This window comes from Passer domesticus, chromosome 9, assembly GCF_036417665.1.
Source record: "Passer domesticus isolate bPasDom1 chromosome 9, bPasDom1.hap1, whole genome shotgun sequence".
NCBI lineage: Eukaryota > Metazoa > Chordata > Aves > Passeriformes > Passeridae > Passer > Passer domesticus.
The window spans coordinates 387,032-411,076 of record NC_087482.1 but is presented as its reverse complement, the minus strand read 5'-3'; the positions used below and the strand labels follow the sequence as shown (position 1 = coordinate 411,076).

At 44.7% G+C, this 24,045-nt stretch overlaps 3 protein-coding genes across 9 annotated transcripts in view; 1 reads left to right on the top strand and 2 right to left on the bottom strand.

The window, feature by feature from the left end:
• NINJ1 (ninjurin 1) overlaps window positions 1–17,241 on the top strand; it is a 36,911-nt gene extending 19,670 nt beyond the window's left edge. The window contains exon 3 of the mRNA XM_064431928.1: window positions 16,413–17,241. Within this exon, the coding sequence (XP_064287998.1) occupies window positions 16,413–16,527 (115 nt within the window). The 3' untranslated portion in view covers window positions 16,528–17,241. The remainder of the gene's footprint in view (window positions 1–16,412) is intronic.
• On the bottom strand, window positions 1,824–17,623 carry CARD19 (caspase recruitment domain family member 19). 7 transcript variants are annotated; one of them, XM_064431920.1, is made up of 7 exons: window positions 15,044–15,106; window positions 14,406–14,493; window positions 12,188–12,330; window positions 10,199–10,352; window positions 6,786–6,845; window positions 5,102–5,173; window positions 1,824–4,393 (listed from the first exon to the last, which is right to left on the bottom strand). In XM_064431920.1, the coding sequence occupies exons 2-7, from the start codon at window positions 14,410–14,412 to the stop codon at window positions 4,281–4,283; spliced, it is 549 nt and encodes a 182-aa protein (XP_064287990.1). In that variant the 5' UTR covers window positions 14,413–14,493; window positions 15,044–15,106; the 3' UTR covers window positions 1,824–4,280. The 7 variants fall into 7 exon arrangements, with proteins under 7 accessions (XP_064287990.1, XP_064287991.1, XP_064287989.1 ...); XM_064431921.1 differs by lacking the exon at window positions 15,044–15,106 and adding an exon at window positions 14,623–14,805; XM_064431919.1 differs by lacking the exons at window positions 14,406–14,493; window positions 15,044–15,106 and adding an exon at window positions 17,448–17,618.
• A 4,349-nt stretch (window positions 17,624–21,972) lies between these two features.
• The window catches only part of SUSD3 (sushi domain containing 3), a 33,275-nt gene continuing 31,202 nt past the window's right edge, over window positions 21,973–24,045 (bottom strand). Inside the window, exon 7 of the mRNA XM_064433244.1 lies at window positions 21,973–22,636. Coding sequence (XP_064289314.1) covers window positions 22,423–22,636 — 214 coding nt within the window. The 3' untranslated portion in view covers window positions 21,973–22,422. The remainder of the gene's footprint in view (window positions 22,637–24,045) is intronic.

The following is a 24,045-nucleotide window of genomic DNA, read 5'->3' as shown; positions in this document are numbered from 1 at the left end:
AGGGAGCAGCCACGGGGAGCCAGCATTTATCCCTGCCCGTCCCGGCCGTCACTGGAGCCGGCGGGGCTGGAGGTGAGGCACCACAGGACGGCTCAGAGCAGCCTCCGGACAGCACCCGCAGGGCTGGAGCACCAGGAGACCCCCAGGGTGGCTAAAACCAAGGCTAAAAAGGAAAACAAAAAGCCACCTGAGTGTGATGAAGTATTTTGCTATGGAGAAGAGAGGATTTGCTGCACATTGTGAGAACACGTCTCTATGATTTATCCAGGGTTCGTGTGCAGTGGCACACTGGCTGCTGGCACCCAACTTCACCTGTTACCAGTTCATGAAGCACAGACTGAGTCTGAAAGGCCTTTGTTTTGCTAGACACAATGTTAAGGATTTATCAAGAACACCATGGCAGAAAGCTTTTCCTTGTGACCACAGTGTAAAGTGGCCTGCGCTCCACAACGGCAGGGGCAGCTCAGGATTCACCCAAAATATTATTTTATGCCAAAGCAATGGTACTGAATTAACTGGAGCAGTGTTGCCGCATACCTGTCTCATCTCCTGCCTCCGATTCCTTCCTTCCATTTGCTCTAATAACATCCCTATGCAGTGGGTGAGATGAGGATGGAAAATTACCCCCTCCCCTGAATCCTATAATTTTGTAGTTTCATCAGGCTGTTGTTTCACTCACATCCGAACCTTGGTGATGCTCTGGTCCCTTCACCTGGTGCCTGGCACAAGGCTGCTCCTGCAGCAGCAGAGGGTTGGGGCATGCTACCCATCACAGGTACCAGCACAAGCACAGCCTCCCACTAACAGCTGCTCCTCTCCCCAAAGGGCCACAAACCAGCAGGCAAGGAGGGGAGTCCAGTTCCCACTCATCAGGGAGTCAGTCCACAGAAGGGCACAGGATGAAGAGGATTTCTCCTCCTGATGAAGCTATCTCAGAGATGCTCCTCCATGACCACTCAGGCTCTGTTCAACAGAATCCAATGCCAAGTTCTGGGGCTCTTCTTGTCCCCAAAGAGTCTTGTAGCAACAGATACAATCCTCACTGTGGGTTAGTGACTCTACCTAAGGTTTCAAGTTGTGTCAGGGGAGATTTAGATTTAGTATTAGGAAATACTTCTTCACGGAAAGGGCTGTCCACCCCTGGCACAGGCTGCTCAGGGCAGTGATGAAGTCACCATTCCTGCGAGTGTTTAAAAAGCATGTCAATATGGGACTTTAGGACATGGTTTAATGGTGAACATGGTGGTGGTGCCAGATCAGCCTTAATTATATTAAGAGCTCTTTTCCAACCTGAACAGTTCTATGATACCATGATTCTCCTGCTACAGCAAGAAGTTCCTTTGGTGGGATGCTCACAGAGGCACCCAGGTCAGCAGTTCCCCCTTACCAAAAGAAACAGGCCAGTAATAAAATGGTCTACATGGTTTTCCTTACATGAAGTCCCTTTTGGGTGGTCCAAGTAGCACTTCAAATGAACAGTGTGTCAAAGTCCCTTTATAGCAAGCACCAGCGTGCCTCCAAGGCCTCAGGGGCAGTGATCCTTGCAATTCCCAAAATGACACAAAATCAAGGATTAACCCAAAGACACAGTTTTTGAACTGATGAGCCCTGTTTAACTCCAGATCCCTAAACAAGCTAAGCAAAAAACCTGCAATTTTGAAATCAGGTGCAAATGTTAAAAATCCTGGTGCAAATACCCAGAAAAACTTAACCATGAGAGACGAGAGCCCAGGAGGGGTTGGTCAGCAGCTGCAGGAGGGCAACAACCAAGGGGTGCTTTTGCAGGGAAGAGCAGTGCATTAACTACAAGAAAAACAGCAGCATTCTTCTGTCAGATTTTATTTCAATACAATTGACAGCTTCACCCTATTAGAAAAATAAATACATTAATTTCTAAAGGATTCAAGAAGATGCACGTTCAGAGAAATTAATACAGGACACAGGCCCTGTGAAGTGCAGCAAACTGATTCTTGCCAGCACAGCCAAGGCATGGCATAACATGGAGTAACATCTGTGCACACAGAATGGCAGGGGAAAGCATCCACAATGGCACATTTTGACCAAATGTTTTCAATTTATTACAATATGGAAAAAATAACAATTAAAAGAAACAAAAGGAATAACTTTGTCTTGACAAAGGCACTTTTAACTGCAACTCCATCCAGCAGCTGTAAAGCAGCCCAGTGCATCCCAGAATGAATAATCACTTCATTCCCACTCCAGCTCACCAGGCACATCATCCTTCACCAAGTCTTTTAAATGGCAGTCTGGCTTCAAACAGAATTGTGCAAATTCTTTGTAGGATCTATCACTTGCTTCCCAGCTCTCTGCACACAGACAGTCCCGTACTCGGCCTTAACCATTTCCATGGCTCAGGCCAGTACCTGCTTAGCTCCTGTACAAATTCCTGGCTACAGCATGGCAGCCACAGTGTTCACAAGGATGACCTCCACCCTCCGCATGGAACCACCTACAACCCAGCCAGGACAACTTCCCTGCACAAAGTGTGAACCATTTCTAAATTAATGCCAGCACAGTTTCAGCAGCGAGAGCCAAGCTGTTCTTGATTTGCCAGGAAAACCAGAATTCTGCAGCTAAACAGCTTCATCCAAGACCCTGCTCGATTTATTCCCAAGTCTGTAACACTGTTTGCCCAGAAGGACCTGACTCCCATGCAGGTGCACATGTGCTTCCTCCAGGAGCTGAAAATGGAATTATCGCTGTTCATATGTGATGCATTGATGTGCTTGCAGAGAAGCAAGCTCCTGAAAGAAAAATATTCTAAGAATGTCTCCCAGCCTGTGCACATGCCAATTGTATAGGCAGCCTTACATTCACTGTTCAAATTAATAACTGGCACTAATGAAGGAATAGATTGTTTTCTATTCTTTGCTGTTAGGTCCTTTAACACTAGGATGAACCCAGACTTGTTTTTTCTTCCTTCTTCCAGCTCTAACCCTTGGCATAGCTCATTCTGGACCATTTTTTTCCCTGAGAGACATCCTCATCTCAAGCAACCTCAGGAAGGGAGGAAAATACAGCCCTAGCCATAGTAAATTTTCCTGTACCATACTGGGAAAGAATTCTTCCCCCAGCCCTGGCACAGGTTGCCCAGAGAAGCTATTGCTGCCGCATCCCTGGAAGTGTCCTTTCGAAGCTCTCTAATAGTTTAATATCTTTCTTATATTGTGATTCCCAAACTGCCCTCAGCACTCGAGGTGAGGCCACCCCAGTGCAGAGCAGAGAGGGATAATCCCCTCCCTGGCCCAAATGGCCATGCTGGGCCCCCCAGAACAGGGATGTCCCCCCTGGCTGTCAGGGCACCGCTGACTCATATCCAACTTTCCATCCACCAGGATTCCCAGGTCCCTTTGCATGGTGCTGCTCTCCAGCATCTCCTTCCCCAGCCTGTCCATACATCCACGGTTGTACCATCCCAAGTGCACAATCTAGCACTTTCCCTTGTAGAACTTCACTGGGTTGGTGATTGTCCAGCCCTCTAATTTGTCCAAGTCTCTCTGCAGAGCCTCCCTTTACTTCACTGGGAAAGGGAAAGCTAAATGAATCTGGAACGCTTTCTTGGTAATCGCAAGTGCTTCAGGTCAGACATTCCACTCCCTGGAACACCCCACGGGCTGGGATGCAGCCTGCACCAGCTCCAGGGCATTCAAACCAGGGCCAGCATCTGTATGGGACCAGGAACAGGGCAGACTGGGATGAGGCACCAACAGGGAATCAGAAGACACAATGAATACAAGGCACACATCAAGGAAACTGGCCTCCATAAACTTTTCACAGGTGCCAGTGCCCACCTGAGCTCAGGCAGTGACTATAAAGGGTCTAGACAAAACAGTTCTGAGATGGAGATCCATTTCTTAATAAGGGCTTTGAGTGATTGTGTTTAAGTTATTTTCTTAAAAATTAATTCTCATAAAAGGAAGGCCAGAGTTCTTCAAACAGTTGTGATCCTTCATTCCAGTACAGAAAACACATATGCAAACATGGCTTCAGACCCATGCTCACTTAAGAGATCATTTTAAAGCTTGTAATAAAAATATTTTTTATACAAACAATAAATACTTCAAGCATTTACAAAAATAAACGGTCCATTCCCATAAAGAAGGACATTTAGAGCTGAAATTCCAAATACATCTGAAGGCAAGGCAGTTATTGATTAAGCTAATTGATAAAATCTTTGGTATGAGTACAGGACATTTTTATGCACTGTTGGCTTCCTTTGGCCGGTGTACTGTACAGTCAAGCAAAGAGAAAGCTTTTCCTTAATTTCTCGACATGTCCTCCAAATACAACATACAAATATTTCTGACATGTCTTCCTATGATAATAGGAGAAAAACCCAAGATTCTCCTGGCTCTTCCTATGACTTGCGTTTCTAAAATGGAATGAGAAGAGGAAAAAGAGAAAGTGAACACAGTTAGATTTCATTTTAGCTATAAAGCAGCATCTGCAAAAAATAAAAATCAATTGAAAGTAACTCTAGAGGAAAGCCCATTTCCTTCAATTTGTAGAAATCAACTGCCAAGAGAGGCTAACAAGGAATCTGTTCAGATTCAGTGCTGCAATTGAGAGAGGAAGAGGAGATTGGTCAGTTAGGGAAGGGGGCAGCTTCACCCCTGAGCACAGCACTGGATGGTGTGGAACAGGTGACTGTCAAATCACACAGGGCGTTAGAGCTAACACCCAGAGCCAGCAGCACAGGGACAGCTGTAGCTGCTGAACTCAGCAAATCCAGCCAGCATCTCCCAGCCCTGGCCAGGCTTCCAACAGCTCCCAAGGGCTGTGGGAGCCAGAAGGTTTTGGGTCTCTCTCATGACTGCTGGGAATCATGACCTATTGCTATAGCAACAGGAGTTCACATGACTACTGTATTTAAAAAGTGCCCCTATTTGTGGCATCTTCTGTAGGCAAAATATCCATTATTTATACCTCAGCATGTTCACTGTGCAATTTGTATCTGGAGCTCATTAATGAATGATGACACCTTGACCCACCCTGTTAGGGAGCCCTGTCAGATGAGGAGCCCAGTTTACTCCATCCCTGCTGAGGGAAGGCAGCCAGGAGAAGCCCCTGAAAAGCTCACCTGAGTTACAGCAATACCAGAAAAGGGCCAGTCCTGCAGCCACACTGAAACACGCCAGGAAAAACACTGGGCCTACAGAAAACGGCAAGAAAACACACTGAGACAGAGCAGAGCAGAAGAAGTTAAGCTCAGTTCACAAATCACCAATTGCTACCAATATGCATAATTAAGCATATTCAAATGAAGCTAACATATTCACAATTCTGTATGTTCTGTAGCTAATGTACTGCGAAGCACATTTATTAGCGTCAATTAATTTTTACTACAGTTGCTTTGCCACCATTGCCTGTTCCCCTCTGCTTATCCAGCTACAGACTATGGTATTTAAGGAGAAGTATCCAAACCAAATCTCCTGGAAACTGCCTGCCTAGAATTACACACAGTTTAATGGTGATGGTCAGTATGGATGTTCAGTAAAACCATTCTAATTCATACTTATCCACTGACAAAACAGCATGAAGATTTATATCTGCTTCTTTCTTACCTAATACTCTTTTATAGTTACTATGTCACTAGAAACAAAGATACAATTAAATAACCCAGCTACTTGTAGATACAATTAAGCTACACTTCTCAATTTGAGGACAAGTGTACTGCCTCAAGGAATTCCTGGAGCTGACTGCGTGGACAAGGACATTGGAAAAACAGCAAAGGAGCACAGATTTGGTTGGTCTTTGGCAAGTAACCTCCCAAGGAGGGTGGCTAGTGGCCAAACAATCTCTAGTCTGAGGCCAGGTCAGAAAAAAAAACAAACCAAAAACTCTCAAAAACACACACACAAAAAAACCCTCCAAACCCCCCCCCAACCCAAAAAAAAAAAAAAAAACTACTTCATTTTCTTATTTCCAAGCACTTTCTCTGTTCATCCTGTACTGTTAGGTTGCAGACAGCAACAGCAATGTGTAAAGCCTGAACAGCAATTTGGTTCAATATTCACAGAAACACCATCACCACAGACAAAAATATACACTGAGTTAAAAACAGTGTTTCTGCTACTTATTTCAGTTTTCTCTCAGGAACCTGCAAAAAAGGCATAATTCACAGAAGGTGTTTTGAATCTCTCATTATTGTATCTAAATCTCTAAATAAAATACTGAACTTCAATGATACAATAGTTCATTATAAATGGTGAGAATTCTTCAACTTTATTTGAGATCTTCCTTTTCAAAATATCCTACCATGAAAAAAATATTTGTCTCTGTAATCTAGCATTGAACAGAGGAAAGTGAAACTAATTAATATGTTTTCCTAAGGAAAATATATTTAAGCTTTTCCTTCCTTTCTGTCATTGCTTTCAAATGACTTGTAGTTAAATTGAGAACTTTAAAAAAATTGAAAAAAAAAGAAAGTCAGATCAAAAAGTTATTGATGGCCTTATGCAAAATGAATAGACCTTACTGTTCAGGTATTGAAGAAATCGCAGGAAATTAAGAGCTTAGCTGTAATAGTGTAAGTAATACCATTGTAAATATTGATTAAACTCTACAGTCTCTTCAATTTCCTGGCACTGGTTTCCTCAACAGTAACTCAGTACATTTTCCTCCATTAATTCTACTTAACTTGTGACAGTAAAGACATCATAAGCCAAAGTAGTTGTTATATGCAGTGCAAATTACATGATATAATAAATTGCATCATAATCTGCAAAGCCATTCCATCCGGTGACACTGTATGATTTATTTACCCCTGTCATTTAGCATATATTGCTCCTTGTCAGTGTCTATCTCTGTGGGATCTGAGGTTTCTAGAAATAAAAGCAACACACGAAAAGTTAGTATTCCGCTCAAGCAAACAAACATAATCAGCACATGCAAAATGGTGCAAAACACCACATTTCAGAAAAATATCCAATATGGACATAAAGTATTAACCCCTCCAGTGGTAAACCATTGCTAGAGTTAAAGGCACAGAGCCACCGGAATGCAACTACAAATAGCTGCAGCCCCACCTCTGATCTACTTAAGCACTGACCACATAAATAACATTGCACATTTTTCCTAAGTTAGGAAAGCAGGAGATAATCCTTCACAACACCAGTGAAGTTTTCATTGCAGTTTTCATTTGTAGTTTTCATTGCAATACACACAAACTCTTTCTTAACAGATGCACTAATCTGAAAACACCTCTATAATTTAATGTATCACTATTCTTTGTTCTTGAGCAAATCTCCAGGCATTGATGTATTTAGCAGGTAAAGCACAAAGAAAAAACTTCTTGGTGTAGATTCTTTACTAAATGCAGGTCTCAGCTGAACACATGCCCAGCTTCTTTAAAACTCTGTAGGTTCTACATGCTAACATTTGGCACAAGTAATTTCAGCCTCTATCTTTCTGCAAATTCTAATAGAAAAGGAGGCTGGCCTTAGGACAAGATGTTCAGTAGTTTCCAGTCTGGGCAGAAAGACCCTTTCAGAGCTGCCTTTGCCACACAGATGTGGAGAATATGCTGACTGCAGAAGGGGGATGCACAGGTGTCACCAGACATGGCAGAGTGACTTTCCATAACACATCACTGACGTGCAACACTGTTTTAGCCAAACTTTTCTGTAGTCATGCAATCACAGAATCATAAACGTTGGAAGAGACCTCTACGATCACCAAGTCCAACTGTCAAAGGGCTAGGAGGGTTAAAAAAGGGAAGGAAAAAAAGTAAGAATTCTGGATCTGGCTGTCAATAGGGAAAAATTTAAGACTTATTGGTTTAAACTTCTTTCACATGACACCAGGATGTAGGACAGGTGCCTCAAAAACTGCCCTGTCCACCCAGGCAGCGACAGGGCAACACTCATCTCCCCTGCTAAGGTTATCCCTCTCAGTGTGGGGACAGAGCATGGCCCTGGAGCAGGACAGAAGCATCTGTTGCCCTTTGCTGTGAAGCCTGAGAGTCACTGGAGCAGCAAGGATTGCTGCAAAGCTTCCACGAGCTCAGTGTACCCCTAACAGCCTCACCCAGCCTGCCCCTTTGAGGAGCTGATGTCCTTCCTAGAAATTCCAGCTAGGAAATACTCACATTGCACAGGAGGGCACAGACAAATCTCTGCCACTTCTATCACTACGTGGGGCTGATCCGAGCCTTTACCCTTTAAGTCTATGTCAGCACGGAGAGAAATAGAAACATTTTCCGAGTCCCTTGGAAACTCCCGTTTGAGGCTGCCCGTACCATGTGCCTTACCCCCCCTCTAGTGGGAATGTTCAGACATTACCAGACACTTCACTGGCAATTTACACTTCAGGCAAAGAAATTTTGTTCTAGCACGAATTTTAAAGCTGTCTTGAAAATGAAAAACAAATATTTGAAAGGATTTCCTCTGCTGAAAAAAATCTGTCCTATGTATGTAGCTGAGTATAATCTATTACAGAACTACAGAGTTCATCCATGAACCATCCATGGTTCCCCCATGTCCTCACTGATAATTTCTCCAGGTGTTTGTAATGCTGCTTGTTTCAGCTCAGCCTGCATTTAGAAGAAAAGCCCTATGTTATTGATTCTCCTTGCTCTTCATATTTACAAATTCTAGTATCAGTTCTGCAAATGCTTTGTGCTAAATTTAACAACTGCTAAGAGCATTACAGAATGATGCCATGCTTTGAGTTGGAAGGGACCCTGAAAACCACCCAGTTCCAACCTCCTGCCATAGGCAGGGACACCCTCCACTGACCAGAGTGCTCAGGACCCCACAGATCTTGGCCTTGAACAGCCCTTGAGCACTTCCAAGAAGTAACATTCAAGTAACAAATTGTGCGTGTTGGAGGTCTGAAGGATAATGCCTTAAATATTGAAAATGTCCAAGTTCACTTAAATGAAAAGTTTCATATATCGCATATCGATAAAGGGGCTTTTCCTGAAGCATAAAGGTGTTTGCAGTTTTAGCTTTAAAAGCTGCACAGATGTTTCTTCTCCATTCAATCCAGAATGCAGACATTTGTTTTAATTACCAAACTCTAAGAAGCAGCAAGCATATTAACACAATCATCTCAATATTTATTTCTTAGGTCAACAGAAAGAAACTGCCGAACCTCAGCACACAGTAATGTTTTAACTCAGTTTTTAAAATTATCCTCATCCTTCTGAGGATGGTAACGTGAAAGAGTGTACCAAGAAAACAGAGAATTTAATGACTTTTTATGGTTACTGAAGTCAGCAGTTTGCAGCAGCAGCAAAACTGTTTTCAGGTGCCACAAAGAGCTGTATGTTTAAGTGAAGCACTTCTAGCACAGGTATTTGCTATGCAGAGTCTGAACATGAGAAACCCTAACCCTGCCTACTCATGGCTACCTGAGGAAAGCTTGGAGTAACCACATAAATTGTGCAAGGATGAGCACATTTCTGCTCTAGCTAAAAGTGAAAACATCCCACAGACCCTATCCAAGTCTCCTTGTAAAGACACATTTTCAAAAACGGCTTGTAAAATGTGCTACTGAACATTAAAAAAGCTTCAACTCTTAAATATCAAAACAGTCATAAAATTTTTCTTCTTAGTGACTACACCAAGACTTCTCAAACTGCTCTTAATTCATAAAGGCTGTCTGCTAACAGTCGGCCTGGCAGAAAAACTTGTTTCTTGACCTCTACCAAAGTAAAAATGATAGATCAAAGAAAATTTGATTGAAGAGCCTGTTCTTCAAAGTGCACAACTTCTGCAAGGTGAACATCAGGTCAAAGCACTGCCTTCAAGCTGCTGCGAGGCTCAATCAGTTGGGATTGGGGCTCATCTGAGATTCTGAGGCAGGATGGGCCCAGACTTCCCCAGTTCAAAAGGGTTCAGTTATGGATGTGGGGTAACTGAAGCCTCCACACGCAGGCAAGAAAATGGTCCTCCACCACTTTGTGCTGGGTAGGTACAAATTGCTTCTTTCAAAATGAAAGACAAAATGAAGGAAATTACAATTTTACATTACAAAATCCCCTTACAGCTTTTGGAAAACTCAAGTCAGAAGGAATTAAGGTATACCCCAAAAATTATTTAAGTAACTTGGTTATTTGTATTATTTATAACCTGTTTAAGTTGTTTAAGTGACCTACACTGCATCTGAAATTAGGTTTTGTAATACACTGGTGAGGAAATCCACAACTGAATCAACTTACAAGTCAACTTACTCAAGATTTTTCTGCTTGGCAGGTCATTAAACAGCTGTTCAGCATTGATCTGCAGAGCCCTGTAAAACTCCTGACAGTGTCTGTCTCCTTTCTTTTGGAGGTGTTTTAACAGATCTGAGAGCCTGGTATGGAGTGATGCCTTTGGGTTCCTGAACTGCAAGAGAAAAGCACACATCAGAAAAGAGATTAAAACAGAAGAGAGATTAAAAGATCAATTTTATATCACTATGCCAGTTATGTAGCTTCTTATGGAGCTTCTTTGATTTTACTAAAAGAATGGATCAAAAAGGGAAACCTAAAAAGGATATTCATGCACTGCACAGCCCTGAGCTCCACGTGGTCAGCACTGCCTGATGGAGAGCATATTGTCTCTGTCTCTCCTTCTGCTTTTTTCTGTCCAAATCAAGTGAAAGGTACTCTGCATTTGATGTCTTCCCTGCATCCAACCTGCCACTTGCTATTCTACAGTTTAATTCTGGCAGCTGTAGATAGAATATTTCAGCAAATCGTATAATTTGAAATAAAGTTTGATGCTTTCAAGTTTGCCCTTAGCTGCCTAGTAATGATTCCCAAAAAGGCACTTTATACTGCTTATCCTAGTCCCAGTACTGGAGCATTCATCATCCCAAGATTTCGTATTTCATGATTTTTTATTGTTTCCAGGCAATTAACTGCTGTTAATTCAACAGGCACAAATTCCTGTTACTCAGGCTGGCAAACAGTTGCAGTGGGAAATACCTTTTTTCTGTAGTGCCAAATGCAATGAGTATTAGGAGACTTTACAAGGAGAAGGAAAAAGCATGCCTAGCCTTACACATCAAACCGTTTTATTTTAAAAAAATCCAAAGCCATACTCAGCAAAACACCATATTTCATTGCAGCACAGTGGAAAACCTTTGTAGCTTACTGAGTTAGGAACAATTGCTGCTTTAATGGGGACAAGAATGCCACAGATTTTACACAATACTCTTTATGCTGACAAAATTCCCACAGGGTCTACCAGATACAGCTGAGATTATAAGCTTCCTAAACATTCAATAGAGTTGACACAAACTTGCCTGAATCCATTAAAAAGCAGTTCATTCCTGCCACAAGTAATGTTTCAGATTCTTTATGGGTTTATTTTAAAGCTCTTGAGGGAAGGTGGCAAGACTAGCTCAGTAAATGATCTAGCTCTGCTCTACACCACAAAACACTAATTGTCCCCACGAAGTTTGATTACGGTAGAATTGGACCTATTTTTCCTGATGTTAAAATACCGATATGCCAAAACTCTCTGCAGACATGAATCCAGCAGAGGGCAACGACAAACTATTACAGAAGCTCTTAACTGACTTTCATTTGTCTCCACACAAGATTAGAAGCTTTTTCTCCCTAAAAAGAGCTACCCATTTTTGAAAGCTTCACATCAGGGAGGGTGGCCTTCCTCCACACATGGTGGCACTACTGCAAGATACTATTAACTCCACCCACTTCCCACAGCTTCACACTTACTACTGGGACTAACACCCCCCCCACTTCTCCACCAGTACTTAAAATTATTAATTGGTTACCAAAACTGATTGAGCTAATATAGATGATTTTGTGGGCAGAGATGGATGCAGCACAAATCATTTGGTGTGCCACTCCACACCACCTTATGGGAGGAGACAGACACTCCAGGCATATGGTCACAGGATGGGTGCCCTCCTGCCCATGGACTGGCTGCACGATTGTGCGCCCCTGATCATGGCAGGGACTGTGGCATTAAACTGCTACTGACGAGAGCATTCTCTCCCATGACCACTTGGCACAGGGAACCTGCCAGCCCTGTGACTGCTCCTCTTACATGAGATGCCAGACACAACTGGTCAGCAAGCAGGACGTGAGGCAGGTTGGCTGCATGTGGCACCAAGAGTTGTGTCAGGAAGAGGGGAGAGAGGGCAGCTAGAGTAGTGACCCACAGAAGCAACAAAACAGTCAGAGACACAGCAAAACTCCTCAAATTACCTTTTCTGCTTCTTCATTGGTAAGAATTTGGGGATAGACTCTGTTAAGCTGAAGAACAATTTTATCAACCACTTGCTCATTCAGTCGGCTAGTGCTTGTAAGGAAATACATGTCATGCTGCAGCCGATGACAATATGACTGATCTAGAGATAAAATAACACAGAAGAAACCACAGCACTTAATTAATAAGCCATTTTAAAATTCCATACATTTCATTTTCCTACCAGAGATTAAATAGCTAAAATAAAATTAACACCACCACCTAATATTAGTAAGCTGAACTATCTGTTAGGGAAACATAACACTGCCATGTGCTTTCAAAGACTCATCCACTTGAAATTACACAAATCAGAAGTTCTGACTGGCCACTCCTACTGCCTCTCTCCTTCAAAGGGAGAAGGCTATAAATCATTTAGAAGTCAAGCTCTGATGGATATTTAATCAAATACAGCCTTAAAGTTACTAAATCACTGAAGATAAATTCTCTATCACTTATTAAGACAATGACATTTAAGGCACCTGCAAGATGCTTCTCCCATCCAATGTGATGCTCTCATGCTGCTCTTGGAAATAACAAGGCTCATAAAAAAAACTTATCATACATGACCATAAGGTGCCAGACTGTCTGCTAGAGCACCTGCAGAAAAAACATCAGGGACACCCTTTTGTAAGTTCTTCAAACAGGGAGTTTGTCAGACACAATTCCCAACAGAGGAAGAGGAAGATGGAAGAGGAATTCCCAACAGACTCTGGGAGCAGCCAGAATGTTGGACAAACCCTTGCACTCCTGCTTTATATGCCTGTGGTGAGGTATGTGGCCCCTGAAAGCTGTCACTAGCAAGCTGTCACTGGCACAATGCAAACCAGAACTTTCAAGTTATACTGGTTGCCAAAAACCCCTTTGTAATTTTGTTTCTGCTTAACTGTTTTTAGCATAAAAACCCTAATGTACAAGAAACATCAAACAGGATTTTGTTTGTCACAATCCCCTGCATACATTTCTTCATTATCTACTTTCACTGCCTTTCTGGATAAAGCCACAGGGCCCTAAGGAGCTGCACTGCCACTTCATATTTATCACACTAAATTAATAAATACAGCTGCATTTCAAATTTGTAGGCTGAGATCAGTCCTTCCTTGCCACGCAGCAACATGCAAGCACTCTCATCCACACCTGGGCCCTGGGAGCTGCCAACCACCTTTAGTCAGGTAGGTACACACTCCCAATTAATAACTCCACTAATATTTACATAAGGACTCTGGACACTGTCTCTGACACCACTGTATCTTTATTATGGTTTCATCCTTAGTTTGTTTTCCCCTTAAAAGCCTTCCTAAGTTTATCAAGAAAACAAACAGAATCATTAAGGAGATAAATTTAAATACAATAGACACGAAACCCAGCGCAACTTTCTGATGTTCTCTGTAAAACACCGAACTTGCAAACATCCATTTCAGAAACCTCAGTGGTGTCTGCTGTGCAGTGCAAACATGAGCTGCTACTTCCTGTAAAACTCCTGGGTGATTTTCATAAACATTATACAGGAAAGCTGGCAACCAAAACCTGGAAGGTTTGGATCTGATGATCAAACCACTTGTATGTGTCCATGACAACTCCTTCCAGAAGCATCTCAGGAAAGAGGAAAAGTCTTTCAACAAAATGTTAGCTTAACACTAATTTAGTTTTGCCTTTTCCCTTTCAAGACCCTAAGAAAGGGATGCCAAGGATTTAAGAAGGAGACTGGGTGCAGAGAAATGGTCTTGAGGTGATGAGATGGCACTGGTTACCAAATGCACCCACGAAGAGCAGCTGGTCTGCTCCTCTGGGCTGAAAGGATGACAGAGAGGTGAAAAACAAGATGCCACCCTCCTCTGCTACTCTCACCCACTGCCATGTGCTACTGGGAAGTTATCAGAAGTCAAGGGTCTCTGACAGCAAGTCAAGAGAATCACAGAATCATTTAAGTAGTAAAAGAACCTTAAGACTATTGAGTCCAACCATCAATCCAGTATCACCATATTTAGCACTAAACCATTTCCTGGAGTGCCACATCCATATGTTTCTTTGAACATTTCCAGGGATGGTGACTCCACCGCTGCCCTGGGCAGCCTATAGCAGACATGGGCAACCCGTACCAGGCCTGGGCAACCCTTTCAATGAATAAATTTTCCTTAATATCCAACCTAAACCTCCCCTGGTGCAATCTGAGGCTGTTACCTCTCATCTTGGCACTTGGTGCTTGGGAGGAGACTGACGCCCACCTGGCTACACCCACCGGTCGTCAGGAAATTGTAGACTTCAACAACTGCAGTGAGCAAAATATTAAAAAGCATTTGATACTAGAGTGTGACTTTAGGTTACACACAGTCCCAGTCCTCAAAGTTCCATATGATGGCTAAAACAACCGGGCCCCCGAGTCACCAGGATAACTAACCTGTGTGCTCCCCAGGTGCAGAGGCACAATACCAGCGAGCTGGACGGAGTTTGGGAGTAAACAGCAGATTTCGCTGCCACACAGTACGCAGCCAGTGTGCCAGGGTGTGAAACGTGGCACTGCCCGGCTACACCAGGCCGGGGCCCGGCGCCCAGCCCAGCCCCGCCCGCCGTGCCAGCGGCCCGCCCGTGAGGGGCCCAGCAGCGCTGCCCGCGCCGGGCCGGGCCGGGCCATGCCCCGAAGCGATCCCCCCGACCCATGGCCGGGCCGCGGCCGCGCACCAGACCGCCGGGGCCACCGCGGGGCGCGGGGACACCGCGACACCGGCGCTGCGGCCCCGGAGGCTCCGGCCGGGCCCGGGAGCGCGGCGGCGCTCGCCAAGCCGCCCAGGGTCCCCGGAGCCTGCCCGTCCCGCACTCACCGGCCATGGCAGCCCCGGCCCCGCCCGGCCCGCGGGCTGCGGCCTTCGGACGGCGGCCTTCGGCCTTCCTGCCAGGCCGGGGCGGGGCGGACGGCGCTGGGCACCGCCTCCCGGGCCCGGGGGCGGCGGGGGAAGCGCGGAGGGCAGGGCCGGGGGTAGCTGGGGCGGTACCCCCGTAGCCTACACCGGGCTTCCCATCGCCTTGGCCTTCGAGGTAAAACACTTCTTCAGATGTCTGTGCTCGCCAGCCCGTCCTATGTAGAATTTACACTTGCACAGCCACGAGTTTTGAAACAATTAATGCATGATTAGTAAAGCCGCGATTTCCTTTTCCGGAAGAAATTACACTATCCAAAATACTATGTCTACATCTTCACAACATCCATGTAGAATTTATATTTTCCTTGTGCTGCAGCACAACGCGCATTTAAGTGCAGCTGAACACATAAGGTACATTGGGCAGGTAGTGACTCAAGCCTAAGGAGCAGGGACAACTCTCATAGAAAAAGTTTCAGTGAAGCATGTAATTAATTGGGATAGTTAACTTTGTGAGTGAAAAAGTACAAGCAAATCTGTGGATGTAAAACCTGTTATTTGCCCCAAATTTCATCAACAGTTAATTACCTAGCAAGGAATGGAAGAGAATACGCCTTGCTATGGATAAATGCTGCAGAGGATTAAAGCATTGTCAAATGCTGTGACATGCGTGGTGCATGTCCTTGAGAAGATCAATAGAGGATATACATCCTGAGTTTATCCTATTTACCCTCCAGAATACAGACCTTCCTAACAGCATGAAAATACATTTTAAAATCAGTATTATTGCACATGGAGACCTTGATCATGCCTGCATTGGTGTGATTTTGGCAGTGTATTTTAGTAAAGAAACAGGAACCTTGTGAAAAGAAACTTGGAATTTTGTAATTCCTTTTGTGATATATTTTTAAGGCTATTTTGGATGGGGTTGAGCTACCTGGCACAGTGGAAAGTACCCCTGCCCATGGCAGGGGTTTGGAACAAGATTATCTTTAAGGTCCCTTCCAATCCAAACCATTCTTGTATTCTGCAATTCACTTCCATATGTATATTAAAACATTACAGCAAGAGGGGTTGCCTAATACGAAGAAGCAGTGGGAGAATGCCATACTGATGATTTGTTTTTGTGACCCCTTTATACCCCTGTGAATTCATTGCATTTTGTGCTCTGCTAAAAAGTTTCCCTGGAAACTTTTAGAAATTTTGGAGGCTTTAAATTTAAAAACTTTTAGAACTTTTTAAACTACTGGAATCTAAACCACTAAACAGAAAACCTGGTAATCTTAGTGTGATAGGGACTGAAATCTCTAATATAAATCTAAATGTTTTTCAGCACACTAATTCAAAGCACAGTGAGTGAAATGGAAGCGAAAATTAATCCCTCAGGAAAACTGCGGTGTACAGTGCCACACTGCCTGGAGATATTTTTGTCCTGCAGACTCAGATAAATACACAAGAAGCAGAGGTTAAACATATCTCCTCCTCACGCCTGCAGCAGGGTCGCTGTCAGGTTCGCTTTGCACAGACAGATCCTTGCGGAGCCACGGCTCCAGAGCGGAGGCCGCCGCCGTGCCCGAGCTCCCGGGAGGGACGGAGCGGGCTGGGGCCGGCCCCGAACGCCCTCCCACGGCGACAGTCGCATCCCGGGACAGTCACAGCGCGCAGCCGGGGGCAGGGCGCGTCCCGGCCGCGGTGACGGCGAACGACGCGAACAGCGAGGCGAGAAAGGCGCCCGTCAAACCGCTCGGAGCCAGCGAACCCCCGCTGCCTGGCAGAGCCCAGGGCCCTTCCAAAACTCTGATTCATTCCAGGGCTGTGCCTCCGAATTTAGTGGCCATGCGAAGTGACCTGCACCACGTTTTATTTCCCAGCAGACTGATTTCCTGCTTAGCTAATCTCAAAAGCCAGTACTGTTTCCCCCCCGCTAAAGCGACCGATTTGTTTATTAGACTTACTAAATGACACTCTTGTCCTGGCAACATTATCATGCAGTGTTTTGTTTTATCTGTGAACTGTTGGATCACAATACTCTTTGTTGTTTTCCCACCGCCAGAGGACTGAATCTCTTTAGCAACAAATTAAATCTAGATAGCGCAAGCAGTTCCTCTAACAGTCTTTCTTTGTGCTTAAGAAAATACAATAAAGTATTTATTAAAAGGTCAGATAGCGCACTAGGCTCCCTTCAGTAAGTTTCAGTCAATAATTTACAAAAACAAGGTCTAAGAAGGGGGAAAAATGTGAAGGCAGCGACGAGCCGGCCACTCCCGTCAGAGGCACTGCCCCTCTGTCCCTGAACTCCCGTTCCCACAGATTTGCACCTTTCAGGCCCTTGTTTTGCTCAAATTCCTCATTACAAATGTGCACTTACAGCTTCTGTAGAGCATCGTCCATCGGTTTCAGGGTGGGTGTGTGCCGTACCCGGCACACGTCCCACGCGGAGCGGCCGCAGTGCAATTCTCCTTGACGGGATAAGCGGAGGTCACGGGCAACTTGGGGAAGCGAAAGTAAACAGGGAGGGAGCGAGTCCAGCTGTGACAGCCGGCAGAGCTCCGCCGGGAGAGATGGGCGGCTGCTCCTCTGCGCCTGGCAGCCAGCAGCAATTTCCTGGTGATTTTAGGGGACGTGTAATTAGCTCTGAAAACCAAGATGTTTGTTTGTTCGGAGTTACGAAGGCTTTTTGTGTGTATGCTAATAATTTCTAGAGTTGCTTTGCATATAAAATGGGTTATTTTCCAATCTTATTTATATAGTCAGAGTATGATTACTGGTATGATTACTTCGTTGGCTAGAAGGAGATGAAGAAAAATGTTCTCTGACTCCAAACACAAAAGCAGAAGCTGTGCTTCAAATTCCCAGCTCTTTATTCCTAACCAGTTAAGCCAAACCGTGAAATGGGAACAGAACTGGCTTGGATGAAACTTCCCCCAGAGGGTGCTGGACACTGCCCAGGCTCACCAGGGAATGGGCACGGCCCCGAGGCTGCCAGAGCTCCAGGAGCCTTTGGACAGCACTGCCAGGGATGCCCAGGGTGGGGTTGTTGGGGGGGTCCGGGCAGAGACCAGGGGGTGGACTCCATGATCCCTCAGGGTCCATTTCAGCCAGGATATTCTATGATAGCCTGGAGCATCCACAGGTCTGGAAAGCCCTGGTGAGTTTTAACTTCCTGTATATTCACCTTGTACCTGGTGAATTACACACCCCGGTTCTGCTCTGATACCCTATTATTGGAAATTTTAACAGCATTAGTAAAACAAGAAGATGATGCAGATAATGAAAAAATTATGCATCTGGCACAAGGGAATAATGGGCATGTAGAATAAGTCCATGTATACTGATCACAAACAGTCCTGGTAAATCTTGCACAGATTCTGGAGAATGAAAAACCAGCTTCACAAACATGTTCAATACTGCACTTGGCTCCTTATCTAAAGCAGAAATCAAATTGTACCCATGAAAAAAATACACAGCTAATTATTTAAAAGAAACCCAAACAACTGAATTCTTTGAAGATAGGAAGCAAATAAAGCTGTTAGAACATCCTCCCCTTAAAAGAGGTGTGTAAATAAACAGTTGACTGATTTGGCAAACTGACATTCTGCAAAGCTGTGGGAAGGGAACAAAGCCACTTCAGGTACACATCCTCACATGGAAGTCATCTCTGTGCCAGCTCTGGGGTTCATCTGACCCCCACAGCTAGGAATGAATGAGAGGACGGTGTGCAGGCTGTGTGAAGAAAAGCCCAGTACTGGGCATGGGTTAGTGTAGGTCCCTTAAGAGTTCTTGGGTCATCCTTGAAGGAGAGTTGCTGGGGTGTGATGGTCCGCTCAGATGGGCAGATGGCTTTATCTTTAGTAAAAGGGATTTTGGGGATTTTAGTTGTTGTAGTCATAGTCTTGTTTATGTTTTCCTGTTCACTTAAATGTTTACAGAAATCCACAGGAGAGGCCTTTTCAATAAAGAAAGAAAGGGGAGTTGTGGAGGCCTGTGGGCCTGCTAGGGGACTTCCTGGAAGAATGTCCCCTAGACTTTAACCTCTCCCATGGACTCCTGTGACATGCTGTCAGTCAGCCCCAGTGCCACTCCCCCAGTTGGTCCCTTGGCCCTTCAACCGCCTGTTAACCATATATGATCAAGGTTCTAGCAGTTTCTTTGTTCTTTGTACCCTCCTTGGTCTGTACCCCTGTCTGTTTACCCTTGTGTTTCCCTGCAAGGTCACTGCAATCCTTTTCCCTCTCACACCTTCAGGTGATTGGTTGTTGCTGTTGGCTGTGCCCCTTTGTACCAGTATATAGTCCTGGACCCTCTACCTCTCCCCGTGTTTGTCCCTGGACCCTTTCAGTGTGTAGGTGAAATAAACTACCACTGGAAACCTATAAAAAGACCCTCCCTGCCTGCACTGTCTCACATAACCAGCTGCTGCATGTGAGTGTGGTATTTGCTGTGTGCTTCGTGGAGTGCGCTCCTCGTGGAGACCCTTCAGGAAGGTTTCAGCAACCTACCATCTGCCCACGCTGCAACAGGTTAGAGGCCACTGCAGACTCCAGCTCATAGATACAGCATAAGTCCTGTGGGGAAGACTTCTGCGAGCAGTGTGCAAGTCATCAGTTTTATGAAATACACAAGGAAATGCAAGTGTTCTGTAGCAGAATTAAGAGCTTGAATCCAGCTGGAACCACCGGACAGCAAACCTTTAAGGGTTACAAGATTTTAAATGTCTATTTTAGAGTGTCAGCTGCTTTCATCTCCTTCCCACACAGCACTTACTTCCCTTCTGACAATAAATTATGTTTGCACGAGCAATAAAGCTAACTCCAGGGGGTGCAGCCATCAGAACTAAGCACAGTCCCAGAGGGAGCCAAGCCACAAATCTTTCACAAACAGTTTGGGTGTTACTTCCTTATCTTGGTGTAACTTTGCTGCCTCTTGGGTTAGCTGCCCAAGTAAATGATAGTCATTTAGCTCTGGCATAGGGACAGTGAATCTACCTGCCTTCTGGGATGCTTCCCATGGCTGCCAGCATCCCTGGCAGCCCAAGGGTGCACTTTTTGTCCCATCCAACATTACTCAGCTCCACCTCATGCAGAACAGGAGCCAGGCTGTCTGCTCACACAAAGTGTTGACCCAAACATCCCAACAGGGAATTAATTTCACTTGCAGTCATATTAGTGCATTTAAAAGCCACATAATAAAATGAAAACATCAGGGAAGCAAATAATGAAATTCTGTGAACATAATCACAGAGATGGGAAGAGATAGGAAATTCAAAGGCGCTACAGAGAGGCAGGATTAAGGATATCTTGGCCACCTTCACATGTGTACCTTAAGCATAATACTGCCAGTAGGGCAGAACACCTCCCTCCCATGCCTATAACTCTTTTTAATCCTAGGCTGAGATATATCTTCTTTGTGAAGGACTTGTTTAACCATTTGTTCTACACTTCTGGGGATAAGAGAAATCCTTCCATTCTGGTACTTTTGAGGTTCTCTTCTCTCCCCATATTAAAGTTAGGTTTGCCCTTTTCAATTTTCTAAGGGCCAGGCACTCAACACCCTCTCAGACAAGAATTTCTTTCCTGTATCTCATCTAACCTTCTGGCAGTGGGGAACCATTCCCCCTTGTTCCCAGTCCCTCTCCAGCTCTCCTGGAACCCCTTTAGGCCCCGCAAGGGGCTTTGAGCTCTCCTGGAGCCTTCTCCTCTCCAGGTGAACACCCCCAGCTCTCCCAGCCTGGCTGCAGAACAGAGGGGCTCCAGCCCTTGGAGAAACTCTGTGGCCTCCTCTGGACTCCCTCTAACAGCTCCATGTCCTTCCTATGCTGGGGCCTCAGAGCTGAACACAGAGCTTTGTTTGAGATCCTACCAGAGCAAAGCAGAGCAGAGCAGAAGGACAGAACCATCTCCCTTGACCTGCTGCCCACACTGCTGGGTAGAGAAGCTGTCTGGGTCTGACAGGCGACTGAAAACTGCAGGCAGAATAGTTCACAGCACAACTGCATCCTGATAAACACTAGCTAGTATTAACTGGATGAACTGAGAACTTAATTGGGTGGAGTGATGGGAAGTACATCCATTCTCCTTTTTGCAGTGCGTAGTGAGAAGTGTGTTGCAGGGTGCACCTTGGTGTAACGTACAGCAGAATGGAGCTTATTAGAAACAATAAGAAAGCTCTTCTGCTGCAACGTCCATCTTACTGAATTTCAAGCACATGTTTTTGATCTCTGCAGAGTATGGCCAGGATAGAAGAGGGCATTTGCCAGCAAGCTACAGTAATTTGAATTTCAAAACTGAAGCTTCAGAACTGCAGGTTGTGAGAGGATACTGGATTCATACCAAGGGAATATACCACAAAACAATTACTGCAGCCTGCTATAAGGTCATGCTTCCACCCACGAGAGGGATGTGATGATACCCATCAAACAGAAAACTGATGATAGTATTAAGTAAGACTTCAACTGGAACAAAAATAACTATACTATAAGTAATATATACATCTATTTGCATATAACTATTCAAAAAGGACAAAACAAGAAAAAAAACCCACCTTGTTTCCTCACATGATGTACAGATTAACAACAGGAAACGAAGGCAGGCATTCAAAAGCTACCTCAGCCCTTTATTTAGAGAGGTGTCACAGGGATGATGCTGCAGCGATCCCGAGCTGCCTGCTCCAGGAAGGCTGCACTGCTGTCCCCACCTGCACATCAACTGCTCTCACACTGGGACACCAGTAGAAGCTACAGGAGGTCACTGGTGGGGGTCCCAAGGTGTGCCACAGCACCACACCACACCCCTCCATGTGCCATCTCCTCTCCCATAGGCTGGCAGACCTGCAGACGGGCCTTTGTTGCACCCAGTCTTACATGGTCTCTAAACACAGAGCAGATGAATTAAAGACCTTTCTGATACAAAACAATGGGGCATTTAATTAAAACCAAATTTTTTTGTAGTTCTATCATCCTACTTTGTAAAAATATGGGGGAGTTTTCTTTCTGAAATTCTTACAAAACCCACTGATTCAGAGAAGACTGAAATCTGAGAGGTGTGCAATTATTATCAGCAACTTCATATGAGGCAAATATGCCTCTATGTTGTGCAGAAGGGCACTGTGCTTTCATCATGGTCACACTGCACAGCACACTGCAGAGAACAGCTCTGGATTGACAGCCCCAATATTCACATCTTTATTTGTATCAGACCTTGAAGCATTTCTCTTAAATAACCATCTTGGAATATAGAAAACTTACAGTTCATATGAATAATGAACTTTCTATGTTGTCTTTAAGGCACATATTTCTATTGACATTTCATTTTGGTCCAGAGAAGCAGTTGCATTTCAGACACCAGCTATCCAGGTAACTGGCAGGTTGGTTTGCTGTAACTATCCTTATGACTGTAGACTTCAACAACATGTATGGAGTTCACCGTCTGCAGTGCAGCGTTGTGTCTCGGTACCGTGTGTGCCCCAGGTGCACCACTGCTCTTGGCTACCTTCAGCAGGTGACTGTTGTCTTTGCAACACCCAGGAACTACGACATCCCGAGTCCGCTCTTCCTGGGACCTGTAAGCATAAAGGGAAAAGTTATTTCTGTTTCATTAATTCTGGTGAAGGTACAGAATTTGTGCATTTTATTGGCACATCAGGTGTTTCGCAAATGACTTGTGCTGTAACGTAAAGAACTGCTTCTCCCAGCATCAAAACCAGCTGGCAGCAATGAGGCAAATAGTCGTGTCTCTGTAAAAGCCTCAACAAGACCTCAAGTACTTTTTTGCTGGGTACCAACCAAGCACTGAAAACCCCATGACCTGCCATCAGGGAACAGAAGCTATATGGGGTAATGATGCACACCTTGCTGCCAAAATAAAATCTTCTGAGATACTTGCTGTTGTGCACTTATTTATTTTTTATAGTATAAGGAACTTAGTTCCATCTTCTTGAGATGGTAGTCAAAGGTCAAAATAAAAATCAAATCAAAGCAGCACACAGACAGAGAAGGACTGGAATAAAGTTTTGCCTGGGCCAGCAAAACAGCCTTTGAAAACAAAAGTCTTTGCAAATTGTTCTGCCAGAATTATAGCTCAAGTCTTGTTATGCTGGTTTTAGAGCAATAAATAAGTCCACCTGGGCAATGGTCATCCCACTCTGATGTTTTCCCCTATAAAGCTCTATGTTGTGAAACACTTCAATTACCCACAGTCCACCACTCAGGAACCCAAACTGGCTAAAACTGTACTTGGAGAAAAAATATACTCTTGGCTTAGCAACCCATTCATCCCATTTCAGGAACTATTAAGCTTTCATTGACATCTGCTGGCACAGGTTGTCCAGAGAAGCTGTGGCTGTGTCCAAGGCCAGGCTGGTTGGGGCTTGGAGCACCCTGGTCTAGTGGAATGTCCATGCCCATGGCAAGGGGGTGAACGGGATGGTCTTTAAGGCCCCTTTCCATCCAAACTATTCCATCATTATGTGGTTCTATAAGTGTAAGGTGAGACAGCAGGCACCTCTCTTTCCTGCAATAGATTAAACCCTGAGGACATCAGAGGGACAGTGAAGGCAGTGGGGTTTCACCTCAGCAGAGAATGAGAAGAGCTATTAAGAGGGTTGCAGTGTTACCAAGGGACTACTGTGCAGGCAGTGGGCTTTGCTCTGTGTGCATGACCCTCAGTCAGACACAGTCTTCAGTTTGCTCTCTCATCCTTGGAAGCTCTGTACTTTGTCCTGAATAAGTATGACTGTATTTTCAGCACTTCAACTTTCCTCAGCTCCAGTTCCCAAATGGCTACTTCAAAACACCACAGCAAGAGGATCAGAACCCTTCTCTGCAGCCTTTCCTGGCAATATAAACCTGCCCTGGGTGCTGCACAGCCAAATGCATGATGCATTTGACAAGGACAGCCTTTATCTGACATATAAAATTTGGAGCTCCCATCAGGGGAGAAGAACAGCCATCACAGCATTGTCAGTGGGAT

Bases quoted from the DNA above. Each gene is read 5' to 3' on its own strand.
- CARD19 (XM_064431919.1), bottom strand. The intron at 5,174-6,785 runs GTAAATAAATCA...CGTTTTCTGTAG, and splicing joins ATATATGCTAAATGACAGGG to GCCCAGTGTTTTTCCTGGCG. The intron at 4,394-5,101 runs GTGAGCTTTTCA...ATTCCATTTTAG, and splicing joins CTGGTATTGCTGTAACTCAG to AAACGCAAGTCATAGGAAGA.